Source organism: Ceratotherium simum, chromosome 4 (genome assembly GCF_057802395.1).
Source record: "Ceratotherium simum simum isolate JZ-2026a chromosome 4, ASM5780239v1, whole genome shotgun sequence".
In the NCBI taxonomy this organism is placed as follows: Eukaryota; Metazoa; Chordata; class Mammalia; order Perissodactyla; family Rhinocerotidae; genus Ceratotherium; species Ceratotherium simum.
In genome coordinates this window covers 20172749-20199243 of record NC_141903.1, presented here as the reverse complement: position 1 = coordinate 20199243, position 26495 = coordinate 20172749, and the positions used below count along the sequence as shown (strand labels likewise).

Here is a 26495-nt window from a genome sequence, read left to right as displayed (position 1 = left end):
TTTTTATTACTGAATAGTGTTCCATGGTGTGGCTATGCCATATTTTATTTATCTATTCATTTGTTGATGAACATTTGAATTGTTTTTTATTATGAATAATGCTGCTATGAACATTCATGTGCAAGTCTTTGTGTGGTCATATGTTTTCATTTTTCTTGAGCAGATACCTATGAGTGGAGTTTCTGGTCGTATGGTAAATTTATGTTTAACTTTTTAAAAACCATCCAAAAAATTTTCCAAAGTGGCTACATCAAAGGGCAGTTTTATTGCCCTAATTTCCAAGCTGTTGTGGCATCTAGCGTGGTAGTTCCCCAGGACTGATAATAAAAGGAATAAAAATCACCCATAATCTCATGCTTACTATTAACGTTTTATTGATACATATAAAATTATTATTTTATGTATAGTATAAATATAAATGAATAAAATTTTATTTTATGTATAATAGAATAAAATATATTTGTATATCTGTATTTCATGTCAATAAAACTATATATTTATATACAGATAGATATATAAATGTTATATAAGAAGATATACATACACACACACATATACACACTTGGGAATATACTATGTTAAAAATTCAACTTCTTAAAAAAAATTCAACTTTTTTTAACTTATAAGGGAATCATGGTCATTTATCTGTCTCATTAAACATGAAATATGATTTTTAATATATTCATAATAGTCTCCTCCTGGATATACCATAATTTTTAAACCGTTGTCCAATGTTTGGACTTTTGGATTGTGTTGTATTTACTTTTAAGTCATAACTTTAAATATGTATACTTGCAATTTTCAGTTAAATTTTTATCTGGGCCTCTTCTCATGTTTTTCTTGAATACTTATCCCTTTGACTTCTCGTGGCCATATGTTCACGCTTCACCAGGTTTTCCCTCTCTGTTGTCTCTTGGTACATATGAAGTCTGGTCCCTTCACCAGGGGAATAATTTAGAAAGCAAACTTCTGTTTAAAGTGTGCCTGTTTCTAATAATATCAAAGCTCATGGTCAATGTAATTGAAAAAACAATTACAAGCAGGATGGTGGTTTGCTGAGTGTAGACAGGTTAGCTGAAATATTTTACTCTGTAGTAGCGTTTTATAGAGACCTTGTCAGAGGATGGGGAACATGAGGTCACTTTTTAAGATTTTCACAGAGAATGTGGACATATTAAGAATGGTATCTTAATTTAAAACACTAAAGACAGGACAATGCCTTCAGTGGCCTTTTAACACATTGCCACCTGTAAACCAATCTCCTGCCAAGCCTTCCTACCTCTAGAATAAATCCTAAGTGCAAGTCTGATCATGAGGCTGTTCACTTCTCTCTACATGGTCGTTCAAGATCCATCATGGTCTCCTGACTTAGTGTATACTTCGTAGAAACTGAGAAATTGTCCATTCCATAAGAAGAGACTCTTAGCCTCCCAATCTTTTCTTTTTTCTTTTTTTTTTTTTTTTGTGAGGAAGATCAGCCCTGAGCTAACATCCATGCTAATCCTCCTATTTTTGCTGAGGAAGACTGGCGCTCTGGGCTAACATCTATTGCCAATCCTCCTCCTTTTTTTTCTCCAAAGCCCCAGTAGATAGTTCTATGTCACAGTTGCACATCCTGCTAGTTGCTGTATGTGGTACGCGGCCTTAGCATGGCTGGACAAGTAGTGCGTGGGTGCGCACCCGGGATCCGAACCCAGGCTGCCAGTAGTGGAGCGCGGGCATTTAACTGCTAAGCCACGGGGCCAGCCCTCTTTCTTTCTTTTTTAAATAATATCCTACTTTTGTTGAGATATACACTTACCAAAAATTACCCTTTTAAAGTATATACCTCAGTGGTTTTTAGTACATTCATAGAGTTATGCAACCATCATCACTAATTTTAGAACATTTTCATCACCTCAAAAAGAAACCCTTCACTCCATATTTCCTCCTCTTTCTGGCTCCTGGAAACCACTAATCTGCTCTCCGTCTGTATAGATTTGCCTATTCTGGACATTTATGTAAATGGAATCATACAATATGTGGCCTTTTGTTTCTGGCTTCCTTTCACTTAGCATGTTTTCAAGGTTCATACATGTTGTGGCATGTATCCTTAATTCCTTTTCTAGGCCAAATAGTATTTCATTATATAGATATACCACCTTTGGTGTATCCATCTATCATTCGGTGATTCTACTTTTAGGCTATTTGCATAACGCTGCTATGAATATTCATATACAAGGTTTTGGTTAATGTATATTTTTAATTTTCTTGAATGTATATCTAGGACTGGAGTTCTAGATTGTAAAATAACTCTGTGTTTAACATTTTTAGGATCTGCCAAACTTTTTTCTTTCCTCATTGAATTGTTTAGACACCCTTGTCGAAAATCAATTGACCATAAATGTGAAGGTTTATTTCTGGACTCTCAATTCTATTCCATTGACCTGTTTATCTATCCTTATGCCAATACACACTGTCTTTATTACTGTAGTTTTGTAATAAGTTTTCAAATTTGGAAGTATGAATCCTCCAACATTGTTCTTCTTTTTAAAGATTTTTTGGGCTATTCTGGGATCCTTGCATTTCCATATGAATTTTAGGATCAGCCAATTTTGTCAATTTCTACACAAAGCCAGCTGGGCTGTTGATAGGGTTTGCATTGAATCTGTAGATCAATTTGGGGAGTATTGTCATCTTAACAATATTAAGTCTTCAAATCTATAAACACGGGATATCTTTCCATTTGTTTAGGTCTTTAATTTCTTTCAACAATAGTTTGTATTTTTCAGTGTACTTGCACTTGCAAGAAATCTTGCACTTCTTTGGTTGCATTTATTTATAAGTATTTTATTCTTTTTGATACTAAGTAGAATTGTTTTATTAATTTCATTTTTAGATTGTTCACTGCTAGTATGTAGAAATACAACTGATTTTTGTATATTGATCTTGTATCCTGCAACGTTGCTGAACTCATTTATTAGTTCTAAATAGTATTTTTAGTGGACTCCTTAGGATTTTCTATACTCAAGACCATATATGCAAATAGAGATAGTTTTACTTCTTCCTTTCCATTCTATATGACTTTTCTTTTTCTTGCCCAATTTCTATGGTCTGAACCTTCAGTATAATGTTGAATAAAAGTGGTGAGAGTGGACATCCTTGATTTCTTCCTGATCTTAAGAGGAAAATATTCTATCTTTCACTATTGAGTATGATTTTAGTTGTGGGTCCCTCCCTCGCCTTTTCTTATGCTATACTTTTACCTGGAATATTATTTCTATCTCCATATTTCTGTTTTTAAAAATAATATCTATCAGTTAAGACCAAATGCCCAACAAGATATCATCCCGCCCACCCTGGAATCTCTCTATCAATTTGTTTATATATCTCACAAAGCATTTTATCAAATTCCATCTTTTACTGTAGCTATTTATGTGGTTACTCTGGTAAGCTATCTCCTGTTTATCTGAGTATAGGATGCAGCAGTGGTTTTGCATAGTATAACACAGGTTGAGTGGATACTTGTCATTCTGGAAAATAGCAAAATTATATAGTAAAAAATGAGTAGAACTGGAATTAAGTTAAATGTTTCAAAAGGGTAAGTTGCCTCTAACTTCTTTTTTTCCTTCTGAAAAGATTTCATCCCTTTGAAACCTTTCTATATCAGTGTGTACAAGGTAAGAATTACTAACTCCTTGAAGAGCTTCCTAGTGCTCAAAAATCTTCTGGAGTAGAAACAATATCAACAACAAAAATATAAAGAGAAAAATTCTTGGAATCAGGAGAGAAGTGTTGTGGCAAGATTACTAATCTGTTCAAACTGGTTTGGGGGCTGGCCCTGTGGCTTAGCGGTTAAGTGCGCGCGCTCTGCTACCGGCGGCCTGGGGATCCTGGGCACGCACTGACGCACCGCTTGTCTGGCCATGCTGAGGCTGCATCCCACATACAGCAACTAGAAGGATGTGCAACTATGACATACAACTATCTCCTGTGGCTTTGGGGAGAAAAATGGAAAAAAAAAAAAGGAGGAGGATTGGCAATAGATATTAGCTCAGGGCCGGTCTTCCTCAGCAAAAAAAGAGGAGGATTGGCAAGGATGTTAGCTCAGGGCTGATCTTCCTCACAAAAAAAAAAAAACAAAAAACGGTTTGGACCTACTGCTATGTTCCTGATCACTCAAGGCATACTATTTTTTCTTATCTTGCTACAACTGACCAGTGCTGGAAAGGAAAGAGGGTGGTGAGGAGAGAACTCACCTCTCTGAGAGTGACCAGCTGACTATGTTCAGAATTAACATATAACACTAAGTGATGTTAACTCTGAAGTATCTTGGGAGTGTTTTATCCACCCAATTTTCAAGTCTAAATACTATAGGATAAAAGTCAGGAGAAGAAAATTGCTCAATAATACATGGATATAAAATTGAGCCTCACGCAAAATTTTCCCCACTCGCTTCCTCCTCTAGATATCTTCAGCAGTTCCCCTGGCTCTAAAATGATGGTTCTCAAACTTAAATGTACATCAGAATAACCCAGAGATCTTATTAATACGCAGATCACTAGGGCCCTCCCCAGACTTTCTGATTCAGTAGATTTATAACAAATTTCTAGGTGATTCTAATGCTATTGGTACAGGAACATACTGCAAGAACCCCTACTCTAAAATTACCGTGGAATCTCAGCTCCATTCCATAAAATTCACTTTTACCTCAATCTTGGTTTTATTTAGCTGTGCAAATAGCAATCTGATTAAACAAGTCTCTTTGAAAGCTGACTGTGTTTGCTTTTTTGAATTCACAGTCCTCACTTATAAATAGTAGGTGCTTATGTCTTTTGAGTGAATGGATACAACTAATTTATACTGAGATTCAGTGATCTATAGAAGCTTAATGTGTTGCCTTTCTAGGATATTTAAATTTTAAAGGAGGATCAACTTAAAATGAATTAATCTCTAAATTATAAGAATATCACCAAAAACAAACAACCCAATTTTTAAAATGTGCAAAAGATTTGAAAGACACTTCACCAGAGAAGATATGTGGATGCTAAATGAGCTTATGAGAAGATATCCAACATTAGTTATTAGAGAATTGCATTAAAACCATGATGAGATATCACTACACACCTATTAAAGTAGCTAAAGACAAACAAACAAGCAAAAACACTGATAATATCAAGTGCTGACAAGGATGTGGAACAACTGGAACTCTTATATTTTGCTGGCAGAAGTGCAAAATGTTACAGTCACTTTGGAAAATAGTTTGGCAGTTTCTTGTCAAGTTAAACATAAACTAACTATATATATGACCGAGCAATTCTATTCCTAGGTATTTACATAAGTGAAATAAAAATATATGTTCACAAAAACCCTGTACACAAAGGTTTATGGCAGCTTTATTCATAGTCATCAAAAACTGGAAGCAATTCAAATTTCCCTCAACTGGCAAGTGAATTAACAATCCATGGAACATCCATGCAGTGGATATTACTCATCAATAAAAAAGAGTGGACTAGTGATACACACAAAAACATGGATGAATTTCAAATGCATTATGGTAAATGAAAGAAACCAGCCTCAAAGAGGTACACAATGTATGATTGCATTTTATATGACAGTACGGAAAAAAGGTAAATTAATAGGGAAAGAATAATCAGTGGTTGGCAGGAGTTAGAAGTTAGGGGTGGGTGATGACAAAGGGATAACATTTGAGAATTTTGTGGGGGAGGATGGAAGTGCTCTAATCTTGATTGCGTAGTGGTTACACAATTGTATGCGTTTGTGAAAACACATAGAACTGTACACCAGAAAGACTGTATTTTATTGTATGCAAATTAAAAATAATTATTAAAAAAAATAACATCACTAAAGATCTTTTAAGAGAGAGATGGAGTGTGAAGCCTGAAGCTTCATGGATTATAGGACAGGTGACCTGAGGTAGGTGTGGCTCTCTGGCTAAGTAGTTGCAATGAATGTTATGCTGCCAGCAGCGAGAGCTAGTGAATGAACTTTTTAGGACATCAAGGAGTGCTTAGGAGTGTCAAGAAAAGAAGTGACCAACAAAAGAAATAATCTTTCAGAATAGAAGTGAGGTCATGGGGTAGCTACTTCAATTGTGAATTGTTTGAGGAGAAAGGGGCCAACAATAGATTGCTTCTTGTGAAGAAGGTGTGAAAAGAAAAAATCACATAAAGAATAGGATGAAAAGCTTCCTCCCTAAATGATTATCATTAGCAGCATTATAAATTCCAAAGGTGGTCCTCATTAAAAATCCAACAGCAACCTCCTTGTAGAATGCTTGCTCTATGAAGGAAGTTTCCAGGGATTTAACTAAGGGTAAAGGGAGTCAGAAAGACCTAGATGAATATCATCTCTATGATTTAAAAGCCTAGAGCCCTTGTGAAAACCACTGTGCTTTTCTGATCTTCAGTTTCTCCATCTATAAAACAGGGTTAACACTAGCACATGTCTTTCAGTATTGAGAAAATTAAATGAGATGATGCATGTATATCATTGAGTGCAATGTCTGGCAGATAGGAAGCATTCAATAATTTGTAGTGAGCATTACATTGCCGCCTGATTTCAGGAGCATGCATATACTTATTTTTTTCAACTTCGTACCTGTATTTAATTGTTTTTTTTTTGTACCAGCATCTCATCAGTAGGAAATCATCAAGCCTAAGAAGCATCATCTTGCTGCCTAGAATATACAGACAGAGAATTTAAAGAGAGACATCTTATTCCCAGAAACACAGAATCTTTTATATTCAATACAAAGTATCTTCAAAAGCAAGAGCTGTGACTTCCTTGCTCCAGAACTGGTTAACCTGTTGGGATATTTGGTAGATGAATTCTGCACCACGCTCTCTCCCTTACTATGCACTAGACCGGGTTGCAGCAGCTGCTCTCCATGCTCTTCTTCCAACACAGAAAACCAATCTCCCAGCGTCAAGGGAGACCATAAAAAGGGAAAAATGCAAATGTCAAACATTGATTAGTTTTGCCAGCTGCTCTTCTTCCTCCAGAATCAACAGATTGGCCACTTTTGCTGCAAAGTCCGTTGGACAGACTCAGAGGTTTTTTTGTAGACATGGTATTAAAAAATAAATAATTCTTTCCAGGTCAAACCTGTCAAAAAAGTTGACAAATGGAAAGAGGGCTTAAATAAAGAGAAAAGAGAGATGATAGACCTCTATTGGACTGTTTCTGAAAATATATTTGACCTTGGGGAGAGTCTGGTTCTTTTAAGCATGGAATTACAAACTCAAACGCTTTCAGAGACCAGGCTAGTTATGTAAATGAATGAGGAAGAATCTGAGTGTAAGGCAATAGGGAGTGGTGGTGAGTATGGGTCTATTTTTTGGTTTTCCTACTATTATGAGACATTTGAGTACAAAAATATTTCACTTTTTCCTCAACTTTGCTACAGAGGGGAAAATAGGGAATGTGTGATGATAAATGACAACTGATACAACCTCAAAGATGTGGAGCAATCTTGGTCACCATCTTGGTCATGTGATGGACTGAGGAAGCCCATGCCACATCTGAAATGAACAGCTTTTACTCAGGGCTGGCTGACTACTATTGGGCAAGAATCTAAAATTCTGACAATTTTAATGCTCAACATTTCATTCCGTTTTGGAAAATAAAGGTGTGGACCAAGCACAACATGTCTGTATGTTAGTTTTAGCCAGTGGCTATCAGATTGGACCTCCGCTTTGGACCTCAGTTTGACAACTGCTGTGGAGTATAGTACTGCTTTTTGATGGATGAAGACCCATGATAGAAACAATGTGAACTATGTTAGAAATAATCTCTTATTGATCTTTAAAATATTATGAATTAAAATGATATATGAAGTATGAAATCATTTATTAAGCATTATTCTAAAAGCAAAAGATGGAAAATAGACTAAATGTCCACTAACAGGAGATAGTTACATAAATTATATTATATCCAAACAATACTATGTAGCTGTTAAAAATGAGGCAGTTTTATAGTACTAACATGGAACCCATGCTAAGATATATCATTAAGTGAAAAAAGCAAAGTGCAGAAAATTGTATATAGCATGCTAGTGTTGTATTTTTTAAAAAGTGACATATATATAAAATACATAATGGTATATAAAATATAATCTCTAGAAGGACATGAGAGAAACAGATAACAGTGGTGGCTCCCTCTGGGAAGGAGAGAGAGCCTAGGGAACTAGAGGACGGGGATGGGAGAGACTTACGTTTTCTTTTATGTATATTTAGTAATATTTGAATTTTTTACCACATGAATATATTCCCCATTCAAAATTAATGTAATTACAAAAAATAAACTTAAAAAAACCCTAATAAATAGGAAATAACCTCTTCCAAAAAGGTAGTGGCAGGGTAGGGATGGTTGTCATAACAGTAGAGACCATGGACATTTGTTCAGGAAATGTCATGGCTAGTATGTACTTCATTGTCTTTCTCCTACCTGCTTCTGAGAGACAAAGATATTGGCTTCAATGGATGGTCACAAACTCCAATATGCAACATAATGTACTTACAGAAATTATTAATTTCCTTATCAAACTCATAGAATCCTACTCATAAAGGCCCAAGTGGATACCAAGGCAGTTCAAGTGCATGGAACTTGCTAGTGGCGGGATTTTTCTACCACATTCTCCATCGTTTCCTATCTATGTTGTCTTCTTTGGGATGTACTCATATCCTCAGAATTGTGCCTCATCTACCTGTTGGCTGCCCCTTTCTCATCCTGGTCCTGAGTTTGGCTCCTTTATGAACATGACTAGTGTCAGCTCTTGGCTTAACTGGCTGATTTAGTGTTTCCTAGCATATACTTGGAATTGCCTGATGTTGTCTGGGCTCTGTTGTGAATATGCACCTCTTATGAGGAAAGGAATGAGACAATGAATGAACTTTCTTCATTTTATTTCCTTCAACCCTCATATATAGCTGATATGTATGGATATGGATATAAATATGAATAAAGACGTAGAAATACATGTGTATGAAAGAATGTAACAAAAACTGACAATCTTGACTGCCTCTGAGGAGAAAGCCTGATAAGTGTTCTTTTTATGCCCAAGACATTGACTGTGGAATTGACAAACTACATTTCCAATATTGCAGATGCTATACTTGACATGAAAAAAGGAAAAATGACCTAGTTTGAAATATTTAAACTATATCTGTCTGAGAAAAACAGAAACAAGTAGAATTTCTAATCAGTTAGGAGAAAGTTAGACAATTTAATAAGTGATATTAAGACTTTGGCTAACCATCTAAAAAAATTTATATGCCTACCTAACTCCTTTCACAAAAATAAGTTTTTGGAGGATAGACTTTAGAATGGTCCTCAGGATCCCCGCCTCCTGGTATTCAGATCTTTGTGTAATCTCTTTGAGTGTGGGAAGGATCAGTGACTTTCTTCTAACCATTGGAATGTGACAAAAGGGATGGGTTGTACGTGATCATGTGTGTGTGATTACATAATAGTGTAATGCCTGTCTTGCTAGAGTCTCTCTCTCTCTCTGACTTTGATGAAGGAGGATATCTTGAATCCTACAGCATCAGGAAACAAATTTGGACAACAGTCTGAGGGAGCTTGGAAGTGGATCCTTCCCGGGTTGAGATTCTGATCAGAATGTATTTCTAGCCAAGACGTTGATCATAGCCTGTGAAATTCTAAGCAAAGAAATCAGTTAAACAATGCCCAACTCCTCATCCACAGAAATGGTGAGATAATAAATGTGTATTGTTTTAAGCTGCTAAGTTTGTGGTAATTTGTCATGCAGCAATGGACAACTAACACCATTCCATATGGATTAATGAATTAATTGTAAAAAAGAAAATAAAGAAACCATACAAACCACTAAAAGAATATGTAGTGGAATGCTTTTGTAATCTTGAAATACAAAAGATATTTCTAAAGAAGAAATAAATTCCCAAAAAACACCCAAGAAAGACTGACAAATTTGACTACATAAAATATTTAAAATTTTACATAGAAAAAACTATACTGTAACTAATTTTTCTTAATTATTCAGTGTCTGCAAATAAAGAAACAAAATCAATAACCAAAAGAAAAAGGATCTGAGGATGTTAACAATAGATTCAAAGAAAAAGAAACATAAATGTCTTGAGCATTCAATAAAATGCTTGGCCTAACTCACAATTAAGGAAATACAAATTTTCAAAAATTAGGTTTCATTTTTCACTTAACAGATTCACAAAGATGAAAAACTTGGGATAATACTTGAGAAACAGATGCTCATATGCTATTGCTTGGCACGTAAATTGGTGTAGCCTTTTTGGCAATAGAAATCAAAATCTATAGCATACCTACTTGCCAGTCTTCTTGTATGAAGTCGTTCGACAGTCGTACCCATACACGTGTGTAGTGATTTTTAAATAGGAAAAACTAGAAATAACAAAGTAGTCACTGGTGGAAGACTTGTTAAGTAAACTTAAGGGGAACTTACTATGAAAAAGAATGTGTTCCGTCTATAAGTCATGGTTAAAGAATGATTTACAAGCTCTATTAGGTTAAAAAAAATCAACATTCACACAATGTATACAGACAATTTGCTCCAACTTTTTCAAATTGTAATAAGAGAAGTGTGTGTGTGTGTGTGTGTAAATTGGAAAAGAAGAGTGTACCTGAATTTGACCTCAGCCTAGGACGGTGTCAACATGGGGATGGAGAGCTAGACATGCATGCCTACAATCACATGTTCTAAGAAGTAGTAGCCAAGACAAAGGACTCAGAAACTTATTATGGTCACAAGAAGGGAGCAGAAGACCAGCAATACGGGGAGAAGTAATGAGATGCTGGAGGTCAGGCAGTCAGGGACTCAGTGTATCCTGGGGGCTCATGGCTCTAGCAAGCAGAGAATCCCCAAACGCACCTGATTCTGAAGCAGAAGCTGTTTGTTTTCTGTGAAATCAACAAATAGCAGATACTCTGCTGGGCATTGGGGTGGAGATATGGAGAAGTACAGAAAAGAATAAGAATTGGTCTCTATAGCAGAAAAATTTAAAACATATTAAGTTAAATACACATTAAATATCAGAATACTACATAATAATATCTAAGTATCCATCGAATTCAAACATCTTATGATAATCTATTCCCTGGAGTCTAAATTTGTCATCAAGGTCTAGGTAGTAATTTTCACTTATATTGTCTCATTTGATCCTCACAATTGACTTTTAAGAGAGTCTCATTACTCCCATTTTGCAGGTGGGATTCAGAGAGGCAAAGCTCTCCTCTTTAAAGACCTTAGAAAGTGGTCTTGGGATCTGAGAGGAAATATGGGTATGAGGGGGAAACATGGGGATAGAAGATTAAAGAAACGTTGAATCCAGCTATGGAGACTGATTTTTAGATACCTCAACCAGTCCCAAAGAGAATTCATCCTCTTGCCCCAAACACGCTCATTTCCTGTATCCTCCATCTCAACAAATATTTTTTAGCACCTCCTATGAGCTCAGATCATGGTTCTGGGAGATGGGAACGTGGTGGTGAACTAGATAGACATGTTTGTCTTCTCTCATAGAGCATTCCAGAAGGGAAGCTAGAGATAAGAGAGTAACATCCTAAAAGGGAAGATAGAGAATAAGAGTAACAAATATACAAGCAATATAATTTAAGGTTTTGATAAGTATTAAAAAAAGCGTAAAGCAGGATAAGAGGTCAGAGATTAATGACAGGGAATAGGGGTGGGGAAGGGTTCTTTTAGTGTGCTTAAATAAAGCCTCCCTGAAGGGGTGTCATTTGAGCACAGATCTGAATAAAATGAGAGAGAATCATGGGAAGATGTGAGAGAAAAGAGTACTAAGTGGTGGAAAAGTCAAGGGCAAAAGTGATGAGATGGCCATGAGCTTGCCTTGTTGAAGGAGCAGTGAGAGCCCCAGCACAGCTAGGGCAAGGTGAGCAGGGGAGAAGTGCAAGGAGATGACGTTGCAGGATGGGCAGAGACCAGGTCACCTAGGCTCTTATAGGGCACGATGAGGAGCATGGATTTTATCCATCTGGAAGCCACTGGAAATTTTACTTTTTTTTTTTTTTTAATAATTTTTTTTTTCCCCAAAGCCCCAGTAGATAGTTATATGTCATAGTTGCACATCCTTCTAGTTGCTGTATGTGGGACGCGGCCTCAGCACGGCCGGAGAAGCGGTGCATTGGTGCACGCCCGGGATCCGAACCCGGGCCGCCAGTAGCGGAGCGCGCACACTTAACCGCTAAGCCATGGGACTGGCCCACCACTGGAAATTTGAAGCAGAAAAGAGACGAGTTCTGATTTATGTTTAGAAAAGATGGCTCTGCAGTGGGGAGAACAGATGCAAGAGTGGAAGCAGGTAGCTGTTAGGGGATCATCCCAGGTGAGAGGTGACAGGGGCTAAGAGAAGGGTGGAGGAAGGAGAGGTGAAGACTAGTGGCAGGTTTTAGAGGTAGAATCTACAGAACTGTCTAATTGATTGGATATGCAGGGAAAGATGAGTGACGGGTCAGTGTAAGGTTGACTCAGATTTTTAGCCTGAGCAACTGAGTGGTGCCAATCATGGAGGTGGAGAAGACCGAACCATTATATTTCTCTGCTTAAGCCCTTGCTGATTCCACACCACCTGCAGACTTCTTAGCATGGCCTCTGAGCCCCTCCTGTAATCTAGCCTGACCTACCTTTCCAGACTCAACTCCAGCTGCCCTGTTCTCTTTCCTATGTTCTCTAACCACTCTCTTGCTCTCTGCACACCATAGTTCTTCTCGCCTCTGTGCCTTGCTCATGCTCACTGCTCACTAAAGACTTCTCGGTCTCCTCATCATTCATGCCTCAGCTAGGGTGGCACTTCCTCCACGAAGCAGTTTCTGATTTCCCATGTTCAGATTAAGCCCTGTCTTCCAATTATGCCTCTTTGATGGACTGGGCTCTCTTTGAGGGCAGGGAACTCATGTCATTCATCTTTGTGTCCTTTGGGCCTAGCACAGTGCCTGTCACCTAACAGAGGGGTGCAAATAATGTTTGATGAATGACTGCATGAATGCATACTGGTGTATGCATACAGCTGGGTAGTGTCTGGGGTTAAACATTAAATGTAAGCACATTTAAAAAAGTATTTAGATGTGTAAAAGATGAAAGCAGAAGTTAACTAGAGACTCTAAGGCATTCTGTGATGCTTCTGAATCCTGATCTTTTGCATGCTGAGACCATGTCTGGAATTACCCGGGAAACTAAATGATCTCTGTAAAGGCTTTGCTAGAGTGGGTTTTGGGGCTCCAGGGAGGAGGAATTTAGTTGTAAAAATGAGAGGAGTAAGAGCAGGCAATGTGTAGCCTGACCCTCCTATTTGTGCTTCCTTGATAACGCCCTGCCCCAAAGGTCGTTCTCCAGCCATCTCCTACTCTCCCTGTCCCTTTATTTCTGCTTATAGTCCAGACCATGCTCTGAGAAACATGATTAACGGCCCTCCCACCACCCTCTCCCCACCGCCTTTGAATGCGGCCACACTACCACTCACCTAACCCAGACAGAAGAAAATACAGTTGTGTCACAATCTTGTGGCAAGCTAGATCTCCCAGCATTAAATCTCCATTAAGGGCCACTGTGAGTTGATAGCAGCTTAGGTTGTTTTTATCTTTTTCCCCTATTTAGAACTCAGCTAAAGCTTTCCTGTTAATGGAGGGGGAATGCTCTAAAGACAAACCATCCACTACACTCTCCTCCACAGGTGCACTCACGCCATAATCAGTCTGCAAATGGAGAAATGCAGAGGACTTGCTGGCAAAACCCCTTTAAGGCAGAGGAGCCTCTGCTCATTGAGCTGTTGACAGAGGTGGAGAATGCGATGTAGGTATCTGCATAGCCTTTTGTGAGGTGCTTTCACATCGGGTATCTCATTGGATCTTAATAAGAATCTTGTTAAAAGAAGTATTTATTATGCCCATTTGAAAGATAAGGACACCAAGGTCCAGAAGCCTGGACTAGATAATTGAGACCCCAGAGTTGAACACCAGACCTCTGACTTGGAGACTGAAGATCTTGAGGAACTTTGGATATTTGCCAGATGATTTGTTCTTTCTCAGGTTTTCCCCATGCATGTCAGGCTCTGCAGGTAGACATACTAGGTTCGAATCTCGACTCTGTCATTTACTAGCTGTATGACCTTGAAGAATCTACTTATTTATCCCTCTATCAGCTATCTAGTGCCACAATAATGTTGCTTAACAAGCAACTACAGACCTTCAGTGACATACAATAATAAACATTTAAAATAAACGCTCAGGAGTCCAGACATTGGCTGGGTGGTTCTGCTGATCAGGGTGGGCTCGGCTGATCCTGGCTGGGCTCACTTATACATCTTGGGCCAGCTGGTGGGTCAGCTGGGGGTCGGCTAGTCAGCTAACGTAACTCAGCTCTGCTCCACGTGCTCCTCATAACACAGCAGGCTTACTCCGGTTTTTCACGTGCAGCAGCAAGGTTTGAAGAGAGAGACAATAGAAGCACGCGAGCCTTCTTAGAGCATAGGCTCAGAGCCAGCACATTCTCACTTCTGTAAGATTATTTTGGCCAAAGCAAGTCACAAGACCAGCCTAAATTCAAGGGATGGGGAAATAGATTCCATCCTTTGATAAGAGGAGCCACAAAGTCACTTGACACAGGCGGTGCATAGAGGGAGACCATTAAATGGCACCATTAGTGTAATTGATCTCCTAAAATCCCTGAGCTCTTTTGTTTTTGCATTTTAGAAATAGGAGTTAAAATAATATCCATTGCATGGGGACATCGTGAGGATAAAATGAGGCAATGCTTGTAAAGTGCTTAGCATAATGCCTGGTACGTAGCACATGTAACACGTACTCAGAGAGGGTAATGTCAGTACATTGGCTTTTTCCCTCAGCACACTTGGTTGGATATTAGAATTTTGTATGAACGTTTACATAGATGAAATTTCAGGGTCTTTAGTCACTGATAGACACCACGTACTTAGTTATAAAGAAGTTCCACATATGAGGTGACCTGAAGGCATGGGCAGTGTGGAGGGAAGCTCTGGCGTACTCTAGAGGACATTCACGTGCTAGCCTCCATGACATGCAGCTGCCAGCACAACCTATCCACGTGCTTCCTAAGTTCGATCATACCCAAATTCACCCAGTCCATACATTTCCATGTGTGTTGCATCATTTCCCCTCTTGGATGTCTGGTGCTTGCTTTCCGTCTAAATTCTCTTTGACAAGGACCTGAACTTGGTGCTTTGCACTTAGGTACTTCCTTAACGTGCTTACTCTGGAGGAAGGAAGAGCTTCTTTCTGTTTCAGTTTGGAATTTAAAAGAAAATAAATATTATTTGAGCAATAGCCTTTTTTCCTTCTTTTTTCTTTCTCTTCTTCCAATATAGAACACCTACCATACATGAATTGTGTCTTAGAAGATGGAGGAGAATAAGAGCTGGACCCTGCCCTCAAGGAACCTATGATCAGGTAGGAGACGTCGCGTGCATTCACACAGGTAACTATGATACAAAGGCAAATGTGATTAAAAAGAAAAATGAAGGGTGGGACAAACAAGATTTAGGGAGAACTCACAGGAGAGAGACTGGGCTTCTACTGGGTTGATAAAGGAAGTATTCATAAAGTAGGTGGCCTTCGAACTATCCTAATGGATAAATGAGAGGTTGCCAATAACTTTTTTTTCTTATATGCAATTACTACAGGTCTTATAGAAAAATTAGGAAAATGTAAGTAAAAGAAGAAAGTGAGAATCATAATTTGTGTCAGATGCTATTGGTTGATTACCCACTATCCTTTCTCTCCGTCTTCCTTAACAACATAGCTTGATTACTTTCAGGGCAGCAAGGTGTCACCCTAAAAGACTACACTACCCAGCATCCTTTATGGCAGTTACATTGTCTATGAAACTAAATTCTGGCCAGTGAGATGTAAGTGAAAATTCAAGTGTGGAACTTTCAAGAAGACTCCTTAAGAGAGATGACATCACTGAGAGATTTGGCCCGTTTGCCCTTCCCCGTGTTTCTTTCCTGATGCCTGGAATGTGAAGGTGATGGCTAAATCTCTAGGAGTCTGGGTAGACCAGGAAGTAACTTTGAGGATGGCCATATGTATTAGTCAGGATAGACTAGGTTATGCTACAATAACAACAATCCCCAAATCTCAGTGGTTTTATGTTTCTTTCTCACCTGAATGTCCAATAGAGTTCAGCAAAGAACCTGTGCTAACTAGAGTCACTCCACCACCCAGGCTGTTGGAGGTTTCCTTTTGATCTGTGCTTTCAAAATCACAGTAGTAGGTGGAAGGACATACAGAATGAATTCTGCACTGGCTCTTAAAGCTTCTGCTCAGAAGTGACACACGTCACTTCCCCTCACAGCTCATTTGCCAAGGCAGGTTACACGCCATACCAAAATTCAAAGGAGAAGGAAAGTGCAGTCCTATTGTGTGCTTGATTGAAATGAGAGAAGAAAAGTATATTGATGAGCAGAAATAATGACTTCTCTACTGTGTGTTAGGATGAGGAGCAGAAAGTTAGGATGCTCCTGAATTCCTGACTACAAGTTGCCGTACCAGCCCTGGACTGTACCAGCCCTGGACTGCCCACCTCCTGACTTCTTCCACTTGAGAGAATAAACCCTCATGTGTTTAAATCATTTTGGGTTTTCTGTCACATGGAACCAAATCCAGTGCTAACCGATTTATTTCTCCCCCACTATTCAGGCAATAGAACAGATATTATTTGACGAATTTACTGAAGAAGACAACGTGAGTCTTTGCGTGCCTATCATGCTTTCAGCGACTTCTGAGAGGAACAGCCACAGAAGTTCCTGATGTGTACATTTCCAGGTTTGTGTTGTATGATTGTGCTACCCTGCACGTGAGTAATTAGATCAAGGCCAAAGGCACCTGTCTACAGGCTGAGCAGACTACTGGCCGTGAGTTGGCCTGGCCTGAGAGCTCTGCCCAGTGCATATTGTCATATTGGGTGATGACAAAATGACTGAATCAGATCCTCTCATTCACTTTTTGAATTTGAGACACACGGAGGGCAGTAGAAAGAAGATGAGAGAGCAGCAGAGGCTGAGAGATGCTGAGAGAAGCTGTGTTATGTGCTTGTCAGTCAATGGAGTATCTAACCTCCTCTTGCAGAGCAATATTGCATTTTTGAGCAGTGAGCAGGGGGTTCAGTTCTCTGTGAGGTCTGGTTGTGTTGGTCCTGAGACCTTTCCTGGTTTTCCTTTCTTCTGTCTGTGGGTGTACAATAAACTCCCAATGATGTGATAAAAAATTAGAGCCTGGCCCCTTGGTTCCCTTGCTCAGGGGGACGGACCCAAGCACGGGCTCTGAGGCCATTCCGGCTGCCCTGTGGAGAGCCCTCGCAGAGAGGACCTGAGCCCCTGCCAACAGCCAGCACCAACTTGCCAGCCAGTGTAAATGAGCCACCTTGGAAGCAGAGCCTCCAGGACCTCTCAAGCTTCCAGGTGACCGCAATCTCAGGAGCCGTGGAGCCAGACCTGCCTAGCTGATCTGCTCCCAAATTCCTGACCCAAAGAAACTATGAGTGACAATAAATGTTTGTTGTTGTTTTAAACCAGAAAAAAAAAAAAAAATTAGAGCCTGACCAACACAGTGTGTGTCCTCCTCTTATCTGTATTTTACAATGTATCTATAGATGATTTTTTAAATGGTACTTTTTCTCTTTCATTTAACAGTATATCGTGACTATCTTTCCATGCCATTAAATATTCTTTTACACAACATATGAACTGGTGTTAACTATATTTATTTAATCAGTCCCCCAGTGTTGGATACTTAGGTCATGAACTGTGTTTCTGTTTTTGTGTTTGTTTTGCTTTTATAACTCAACATCTTTGAAGTTAAATATTAACATACGTCCATGATATTTTTATAGGTAAGACTTTGATAGGAGGATGTTGGGTAAGAAGAGAGATGTTTTAGACCAAGGATATGGCATGAAATAAATGCAAAATTATGAAGTAGAAAGACCCAGGGCATGTCATCAAATAATTAAATTATGCTAGTGTTGGCTATGTGTAAGGAGACAGTAGCCAAATTATTGATAGACTTGAATGCCAAGGTCACAGGGTGAATCTCTTTATCCTCTGCAAGGATAGTGGTAGTGTTAAAGAGAGGGTCGGCAGAGGTTAGCTTTGTCCCATTTCACATTACTGTGATCTCTAGTAAACAAACAAAAAGATATCCTTTTGTACTTTGTGTTGTGGTTTGTTAAAAAAATGAAATACTATGCTTTTAAGGGGATTTTATCGATGTAGAAATAGTCTTATGACAAATAATGTTCTAAGTAGAGATACCTCTATTATGGATTAATACCACCACTTTATATTTGTGTCAGCCTTTTGAAAAATACTTTTCAAAATATGTATATACATACTCAGTGTTTCACTGGATCCCAAAAATAGCATAGCCAAATGGAAGATAACCTGCCCATTTTACAGTTGAAGGAACTGTGGTTAGGTGATTTAAAGAAACAGAGTGTCAGAGCTAGAGTGCCAGAGCTTGACTTTTCAAGGTCACCTGAGTCCATCTCTGGATGGTGACTGTGGGGCTTGGCTCAGCTTTGAACCATCATCACACAGCTCTTAGGTGAAGGAGGTAGGCCTGCACTCCCTTCTGATTTCACACTCCATTTTCATTCCCCTCACTGTGAGGTCATCTAGCCAGTAGCATCCAGTAACAGAGTCTGGATGAAGGGCCAGGTGGATTGACTTCCCGTTCAGTGCTTTTGCCAATAAACAGGTGGAAATACTCTTATCCCATTTTCCTTCCTCAAGGAATTCTTAAACTTTAATGTGCACAAGAATCACCCAGGGGTTTGTTAAACATGGAGGTTCCCTAGGCCCCACCGCCAGACACTCTGTTCCAGCAGGCCTGGGGTTAGACCCAGATATGCATATTTTTAACAAACTCCTCAGGTGATTATGATAAAGATGGTACACAGAGCAGACTTTAAGAAACACTGTCTGTCCAATTTCAGGCTTGAGATCTGCTTTGTCTCCTCTTCAAGCATGCCTGCTCTTAGAAAAGTGATTCCAGCTCCGCCTTGTTGTAACCCCTTATCAGTTCTATGTGTTTTGCAAATTGCATTTGCTCTTCATTTATGGACAAACCAGGTCAGCACTGCCAGGCCAATAAGAGCTGGATTTTCCCTGGCCTCATGCATCAGTGACATATTTGCCAACGTCGGCCCAGTTCCGACATCCCTGCAACCGGCAGTGGTTGATGATGATGCAGGATACACATGACTCGATTTGCAGAGAGCCGGCTAAGCTTTCAGGGAAGTCAATAAGAAAAATCTCATTTTGATCTGCAGATTGGGCTCATTTGATTTGGAAGTCACTTGTGGCAAAAGAAATATGGGGCCCAGGGATGTCTCTTCAAGCCCCTCTCTGGCTGTAATCACCCCTGAGAAGCATTTTCTCCATCTGCCTCCTCCTCCCCTTCTCTATCCATATATTCAATGTGTCAGTGATGGAGGGAAAAAAAAAAGCAACAGCCACTCTCAGACTTTCTGGATGATTCTTCTATCACACTCTGTACAGAGGAGAAAGGGTCAAAACAGCATCACAAACCATTCATCCAAACCATTCTCTGCATGGCTCCTAGGAAACCCATATGGCCTTTGTGACTTCTCACACAGGTCTATGACTTTTATCTTAAAGAGGTCAGAAATGGAAAAATAAATGCATAATTATGCCCTGTGAAGTAGCTCTTGGGTCTGGGTGCTCCACGGGCTCATGTGTATGTCAAAATGGTTAAGTTTACCTCCTAAGTATCTCTTGACTCCATTGAGATCTATTTATTCTCTCTGCCATTACCCTAAGTTCTCCTGTAGATTCTACAATAGCCTCCTTTCTGGTTTCCCTGCGTCCCACTTTTCCCCATCAAATCCATTACGCACGGATCAGCCTGGGTGATCATCCTATCCTTCCCCTCATTATAGCCCTTTGGTGGCTTTGTATTATCCTAAAGATAAAGTCTAAACCTGTGCTGTCCAATGCAGTAGCCACATGTGGCTGGCTGTTGAGCAGTTCAAATGTGATGAGTCCAAATTAAGATGAGCTGTAAATGTAAACATCAGCTTTCAAAGATTTAGTAGAAAAAAAGTATGTAAAATATCTTACTAATAATTTTATATTGATTACACGTTGAAATAATATTTTAGATATATTGGGTTAACTGAAAGATGTTATTACATTTAACTTCAGCTATTTCTTCTTTACTTTTTAAAATGTGGCTACTAGAAGATTTAAAATTATGTATATGGCTCATGTGATATACCTTAGACAGTGCTGGTCTAAACTCTTGAACATGGCTTGCCCTCATCTTGCTCCATTCCATTCTCACACCCTCTATTTTGACCGTATGAATTTCCTTTAATCTGTTGAATTAATCATTCATCCTTTTGTTTCTGGGGTTTTGGCAGGCTATTGCTTCCTTCCACAACTGCTCTTTCTCTAACTCTTATTCATATTTCAGTATGTCTTCAGATGTCATTTCTTAGGTGTCACTGGCTCTGAGAAGTCGTCCTTGTTTCTGTGAGCCCCTCCTGTGAGTCCAGTGGAGTCTCCTTTGTAATGCTTTGCACACTTCTTTGGATTTGCTTTCATATATACATATGTATACATATAATATATGTATATAATCTGCCCATTCCACTAAATTGTAAGCTCCATTAAGACAAGGGCTATATCTATCTTATGTACCTTTGACCCCAGAGTAGGAACTCAATAAACATTTGTTTAAATCTAGGCATCTTATTAAATATACTAGGGAATTGAGATCCAGAGCAGAGAGACTTCTTACCCAAGGTCACACGGTGAGTTCACGGCGGAGTACCTCAGGCCAGTGCCCTACAGCAGGGACACAAATTTAAATAATGTATGACAAATTTTTAAAAACGCAATGGACAAAGATTTGTGCCTGTTGGTTTAATTCTACCCAAACAGGTGAAGAAAGAGCTAACCACATTATGCAGAAGCAACTGTGATGCCAAGCCTGGTCTTGGCTGGAATACTCTCCAGCCTAGGGAAATCCCTTCCCCGGCTGCTTCTGGCATTGTTGAGTTGGGAGGAATGGGGATGGGAGAAGGAAGGGACGCGACCATGGAGGCCTGGGCTATATGTAAGTGGAGCAGATATATAAGACAAGCTGAGGCAGGGCTTTGATGTGCTGGGAGGAATTGTCCACCTGGATTACAAACCAGAGGTCATTTCTTGAGACGCTGGCACAGCCATTCCTCATGTTGACATGTTTCTGAACAGAACAAAACATGAAGAGCAATTTTTAGTCATGAAGCCTCCAGGGTTCTGGTATCATCCTTTGCCACACTTGCACCTGGGAGAAAATTCTTTCTGGTCCTAGCAATACAGAGCTTAGTGCATTTTCAAAATGTGTCATGTCATAGATTCTTTTGGAAAAAGTGATATAAGGAGAAATCTGTTTTCTGTAGGATTTTCTACTGTGATTGAGCCTAACTTTTTTTTTCTAATTGTGTAACATAAACTCAATGTAGGAAAGTTGGCAAACGTATTAGCACAAAGAAGGAGAACTTCCCCCTTGCATGACCAAAAATAATCCCACTATTTATACTTCCTGTAAGTCTTTTTAATATTCTTCATGTTTACTCACTTATGTAGTTTTATAAAAAGAGGATACTGTGAATACCATTTAATAGTATTTTTCCTCTTAGATATATATCGTGAACAATTTCCTGTGTCAATAAGTACTTTTTTGTAATATGATTTTTATTGTCTATTTAATATTCCAATATATTTAAACCCTCCCAATAATCCTCTATTATTGAACATTTAAATGGTTTCCAATTTTTCAGTATTATAAATCACTCTACAGGAATTCCTTTATGCACATGTCTTTGGTTTTTCCAAAGGATAAATTTGTAAAAGTGGAATTGCTTACTAAAAGATCATGTACATTTTTAAGGATTTGGTACTTATTTTTATTAGCCTTTTAAAAGTTTTAGCACAGACTGTTTTCCAAAGTTCCCGAGTATTCTCTGCACACAAGTCCTTTCATGTTTGAAAGTTGCACCATCTACTAACACGAGACTTGTTTCCCATTAGGTTGATGATATACCCAAAAGGGAAGGAATTCCAAAAAAAAGTCAAAATTAAATAAATTCTAGACTCCAAATCGTATTGATGCCTATCTGATTATGTCTGTTTTCCTCTAGATCCTTAAAAGTGGCATTTCCCAAAATACTCTGGGAGAAAAGAGTTCCGTGGTCAGGTAGGTTTGGGCAAAGTTGCATCCTCCATCTCTATGCAGATCTTGAAAAATCCTGCAGTAAATTTGAGCAGGTTCAACTCTGTTTACATCAGTTTTCTTTCCTAAGGTTGTTTGGCCGCCAAACTAATAAAAAAAACCCAAACCTACAAATATTTCATGGGATACACTTAGATAATCACTGGTCTAGAGAAAGCCCTGGTGGTACATTGCGGGGGCTGTTTATATGGTTTTCTCTTAAGCCTGTTACTTGACCACAGATGGTAAAGCCAGATCAATTTGAGTTCCTGTGTCCGTGGTCACATGACAAAGCTGAAGGATTATCTGATATGAGGCCTTATGGAACTTTCCAGTAAGCCAAGACCATTTTCTGACGAGCAAAGATTAGAATTAAGGTTTTACCTCCGAAGCTCTATTCTATTCCCTGTCCCCTCCCCCAAACAGGTTTGCTTATGACTATGTGACTGCAAATGAAAGGTTCCTCTATGTCTCTTCATGTGTATGAGTGGAAGTCATTATTGTTACCTGTTTAGTTTCTGCTCCAAACAGTTATAAGACTCAAATAGAGAATAGTGGAAAGTATACTTGTTAAAAACCTCTCTTAGGCCAATTTTCTTAGAACCAGAGAGGTTAATTCAACATGAAAATCAAACCAATTTTTTGGTGCCCAGTGTGTCTGTTTCTTATATACTAGAGTTTTGCATACTACCATCATATTTTCTTGTTGTATTATTTATTTAGTATTTTCCTTAAATCGACTCAAAGTTTTCCTTATATATCTTCTTTAGCTTGTCCTCAACAACAAAAAATCTGCAAAAATACAGATTTGGCAGTTTTATCAATTTCTAATACATATTAAAATAAACGTATAACTATTAAAATGAAACTGTTTTTCTATGGAACATCTAAAATTACCTCAGGTCTTGTATTGGCAAACTTTTTCTGTAAAGGGTCTGATAGTAAATATTTTAGGGTCTGAGAGTCATGCAGTCTGTGCCACAATTATTCGACTTTGTTGTTGAAATGCAAAAGCAGCCCCAGACAACAAGTCAACCAATGGGCATGGCTCTGCTCCAATAAAACTTTTATTTACAAAGACAGGCGAGGGCTGGATTTGGTTCATGGGCTGTAGTCAGCCAGCCTCTGCTCTAGATGAAACAAAGAGCTTATTGAAATTTTCACCTTCTAAGTGACTATATTGGTTCATTTTAGGCACCATCTAAATGCACTAACCTGGGCAATAATGGAACAGCAAAACCTCTGATTTGCATTCTACCTCTGTTTTCTGAGATAGTCCTAGTTTTAAGCCATGCGTCTCAAATTTTGGGATCAGATTCATCATGCTGAATCTCATGAGACCAGTATTAAAATAAAAATCAGGAGCCAGCTTTTGCAACAAAAGGACGGACATCCTGAGACAGACTAACCTCCCCTCACCTTCCTGATGAACTTCACAGGAATGCCCTGCTCAGTGATTTTACCCTTGCCAAATTATTCTTCATAGGAGGAAGAAAAAAACTACAACCCAAGCAAACTGGGCTCCTAAATTATTGACATATTAAAATTTAAAATGTTCATTAACAAGGGCTCTTATCTGAGAGAAGCAAGTTTGCCATTAGTTCCCAATTTCGCTGAATCTAGACTCCTATATGTCTTGTTTGACTGAGTTGGTCCAAGGTTTACCTGAGTGGCCTCAAGATTTACAAGAGGGAAACTTCTTAAATGTGACAGAAAGCAAGGCTCACCTCTGCCAGCCTTGTGCTTTGGGCCACACCGTTGACCTTTGTAGAGAGGAAGACTATTTGTTCTTGTATAAGTATAAGCCCATCTCCACTCACGGCTCACTGTTTTCCATCCTAGATGTTCACAAATAATAATACATCTGAATAGCATTTTTCATGTTTACAAAGCTTTTCCAAATGTGTGGTCCCATGAAAGTTGCTCAGTAATTCCAGGAGCTGGGAATTATCATCCTCATTTTACAGGTGAGTATCCTGAGGTTAATCCTGCAGCCAACTGCCAGCCATACTGTAGGGGGACCTCTGGAGCTATGCTAGCTGGTTCTCTCCTGCTAGACTGGGATTGCTAAGTGCTCCCCAAGGTGGTTCTTTTTCCCACTCTGCTCTGCCGCACTCTGCTCATCTCTGCCATCCCAGGTCATACCCCTAACCCAGCCCTCTATCTACCATGGTGGTCCCAATGAGACCCATTCAAGTGTGCCTGGCTGGGTCAAGGTGAACTCATCTCTGGTATTGAAACACAACTCCAAACTAACTTAACAACTAGTAACATCAACTGTCATCCCTAATTGAACTCATATCTCCTAATTCTATGTCCAGTGTTTTCCCATACATTGTAACTTCTTCTGAGATATAGAGGAACTTAACTAAACTATTATTGGCAGAAATGCTAATTCAGCTTTCAGTTTCAAAGGATAATTAGAGAATGAGAATGGGGAATTGTAAAACAGCATACATTGATGGGTCCATTTTTTTTTCACTTGCAAATCATCTGAATAGGTTCATCCAGAATCCAAGAATATTATCACTTAAAGGGACCTTAAATACCACTTAGTGCAACTCCTGTATTTCATGCTTAAGTAAACATGAGAGAAATTTGCCCAAGATAATGATTAATAATAATAAATAAGAAGAATAGTTATCATTTCTTTAATATTTACTCTGTGTCAGGTACTGTTTGAAATGCTATAAATGCTTGGGGCAGATGGATTGTTACTTCAGTTTATAAATAAACCATCTGAGACTTGTTGGGAAAAATGGACTTGCCTGAGATCACATGTGAATAGATGGTGGGGCCAGGGTGTGAGGTCAGGCCATCCGACTCCAGAGCTGCTATTGCAGCATAGTTCTTCTCAAAGGCAAAGCTTTGATGTGATGAGAATTGGCACTATCCTGTGATGAGACGAGTACTTCCTCTCTGCGGTCTTCCTCTTCAAACCCATAACCAGCCGTAGTCCAACCATGAGAAAAACATCAGACAAACCCAAATTGAGGGATATTATACAAAGTACCTGGCTAGCACACTGCCCGAAGAATGCAGTGCCCTGGATCCACCTCCATGGACGCTAATTTAACTAGTCTTGAGTGGGGTAAGGGAGTGGCATTTTTTAAAGCTCCCAGGTGGTTAAAATGTGTAGCCAGGATTGAAATACCACCAAAATGCATTTTTCCCAGAAAGAGAGAGTCACTGACTGCACTAGGAGGGAAAACGAGCAATGGGATTAGGGCTGGATGAAGTGTTGCGTCTGGAAGAGGGGATCTCGCTGCCCTGGGTGGGCAGATTCTTTTCACTCTGGGAAACAACCAGGAAAGAGGACACAGAGGCTGGAACTGGGATGCTTGAAGGCTGCCAATCTCACCTTTCCTAGTCAAGAGGCTGTTTCAGAACAGCGTTTGGGGAGCACTCTGGCTCTAGTGATCACCACATCCTTTGCTCAGCAACTTGCTGGCTTCCCCTGCCTTTTCTCCCTTGACTGTTTCAGAAGACTTGTTTCAAGTCGGCCCCACACCTAAGTGGACACTTGTCAGTTATGCACCTGAAAGGTGTGTGAACAACCAGCGTTGTCAGCTAAAAAGGAGGCTGACTTCTTGCATTTAAAATGAATATTGACTGGAAAAGAAGAGGGCAGGGGGAGAAAAAAATCGAAAGTGATAAAAATGGCTGACTCAGGCCAACCTCAATGCATATGATGTGAAATAACATCATTAAGAGAGTTTGGGGCCGGCTCCGTGGCTTAGCGGTTAAGTGCGCGCGCTCTGATGCTGGCGGCCCGGGTTCGGATCCCGGGCGCGCCCCGAGGCACCACTTCTCCGTCCAACGTGAGGCCGAGTCCCACATACAGCAACTAGAAGGATGTGAACCTATGACATACAACTATCTACTGGGGCTTTGGGGGGAAAAATTGAATAAATAAAATCTTTAAAAAAAAAAAAAAAAACAAAGAGAGTTTGGCCTGGGGTTGGAATTATGCAAGAGCATCTTTTGGCAAACTTAAGATGTTTGGGAAAATTGCTCTGGAAACTTTTGTGTTAAAAGGTTAGGAAGAACTGGAAGTTCACCCAAGAAGGTACACATAATACTTCAGAACGCTGAAAATAGAGAATCTCATTACTACAGAGAGATGAACGTTACTTTTTCTGAGACTTCAATGAACTGATAACCTTCAAACTTTGGAACTTGACAGATCTAAATTCAAACCCTAG

At 39.3% G+C, this 26495-nt stretch overlaps 1 protein-coding gene across 8 annotated transcripts in view; it reads left to right on the top strand.

Annotated features, from left to right (window-relative positions):
- LOC147917209 (uncharacterized) overlaps positions 1–23025 on the top strand; it is a 272280-nt gene extending 249255 nt beyond the window's left edge. For 5 of the 8 annotated variants that reach the window (XM_087429491.1, XM_087429486.1, XM_087429487.1 and 2 more), the window contains exons 7-10: positions 13707–13825; positions 15375–15456; positions 16708–16833; positions 17308–18261. In XM_087429491.1, coding sequence (XP_087285617.1) covers positions 13707–13825; positions 15375–15456; positions 16708–16818 — 312 coding nt within the window. In that variant the 3' untranslated portion in view covers positions 16819–16833; positions 17308–18261. Of the gene's footprint in view, positions 1–13706; positions 13826–15374; positions 15485–16707; positions 16834–17307; positions 18262–22219 lie in introns of those variants that run through there. The other 3 variants (XR_015551920.1, XM_087429490.1, XR_015551921.1) reach the window with 3 other exon arrangements.
- The last annotated feature ends 3470 nt before the right edge of the window (positions 23026–26495 follow it).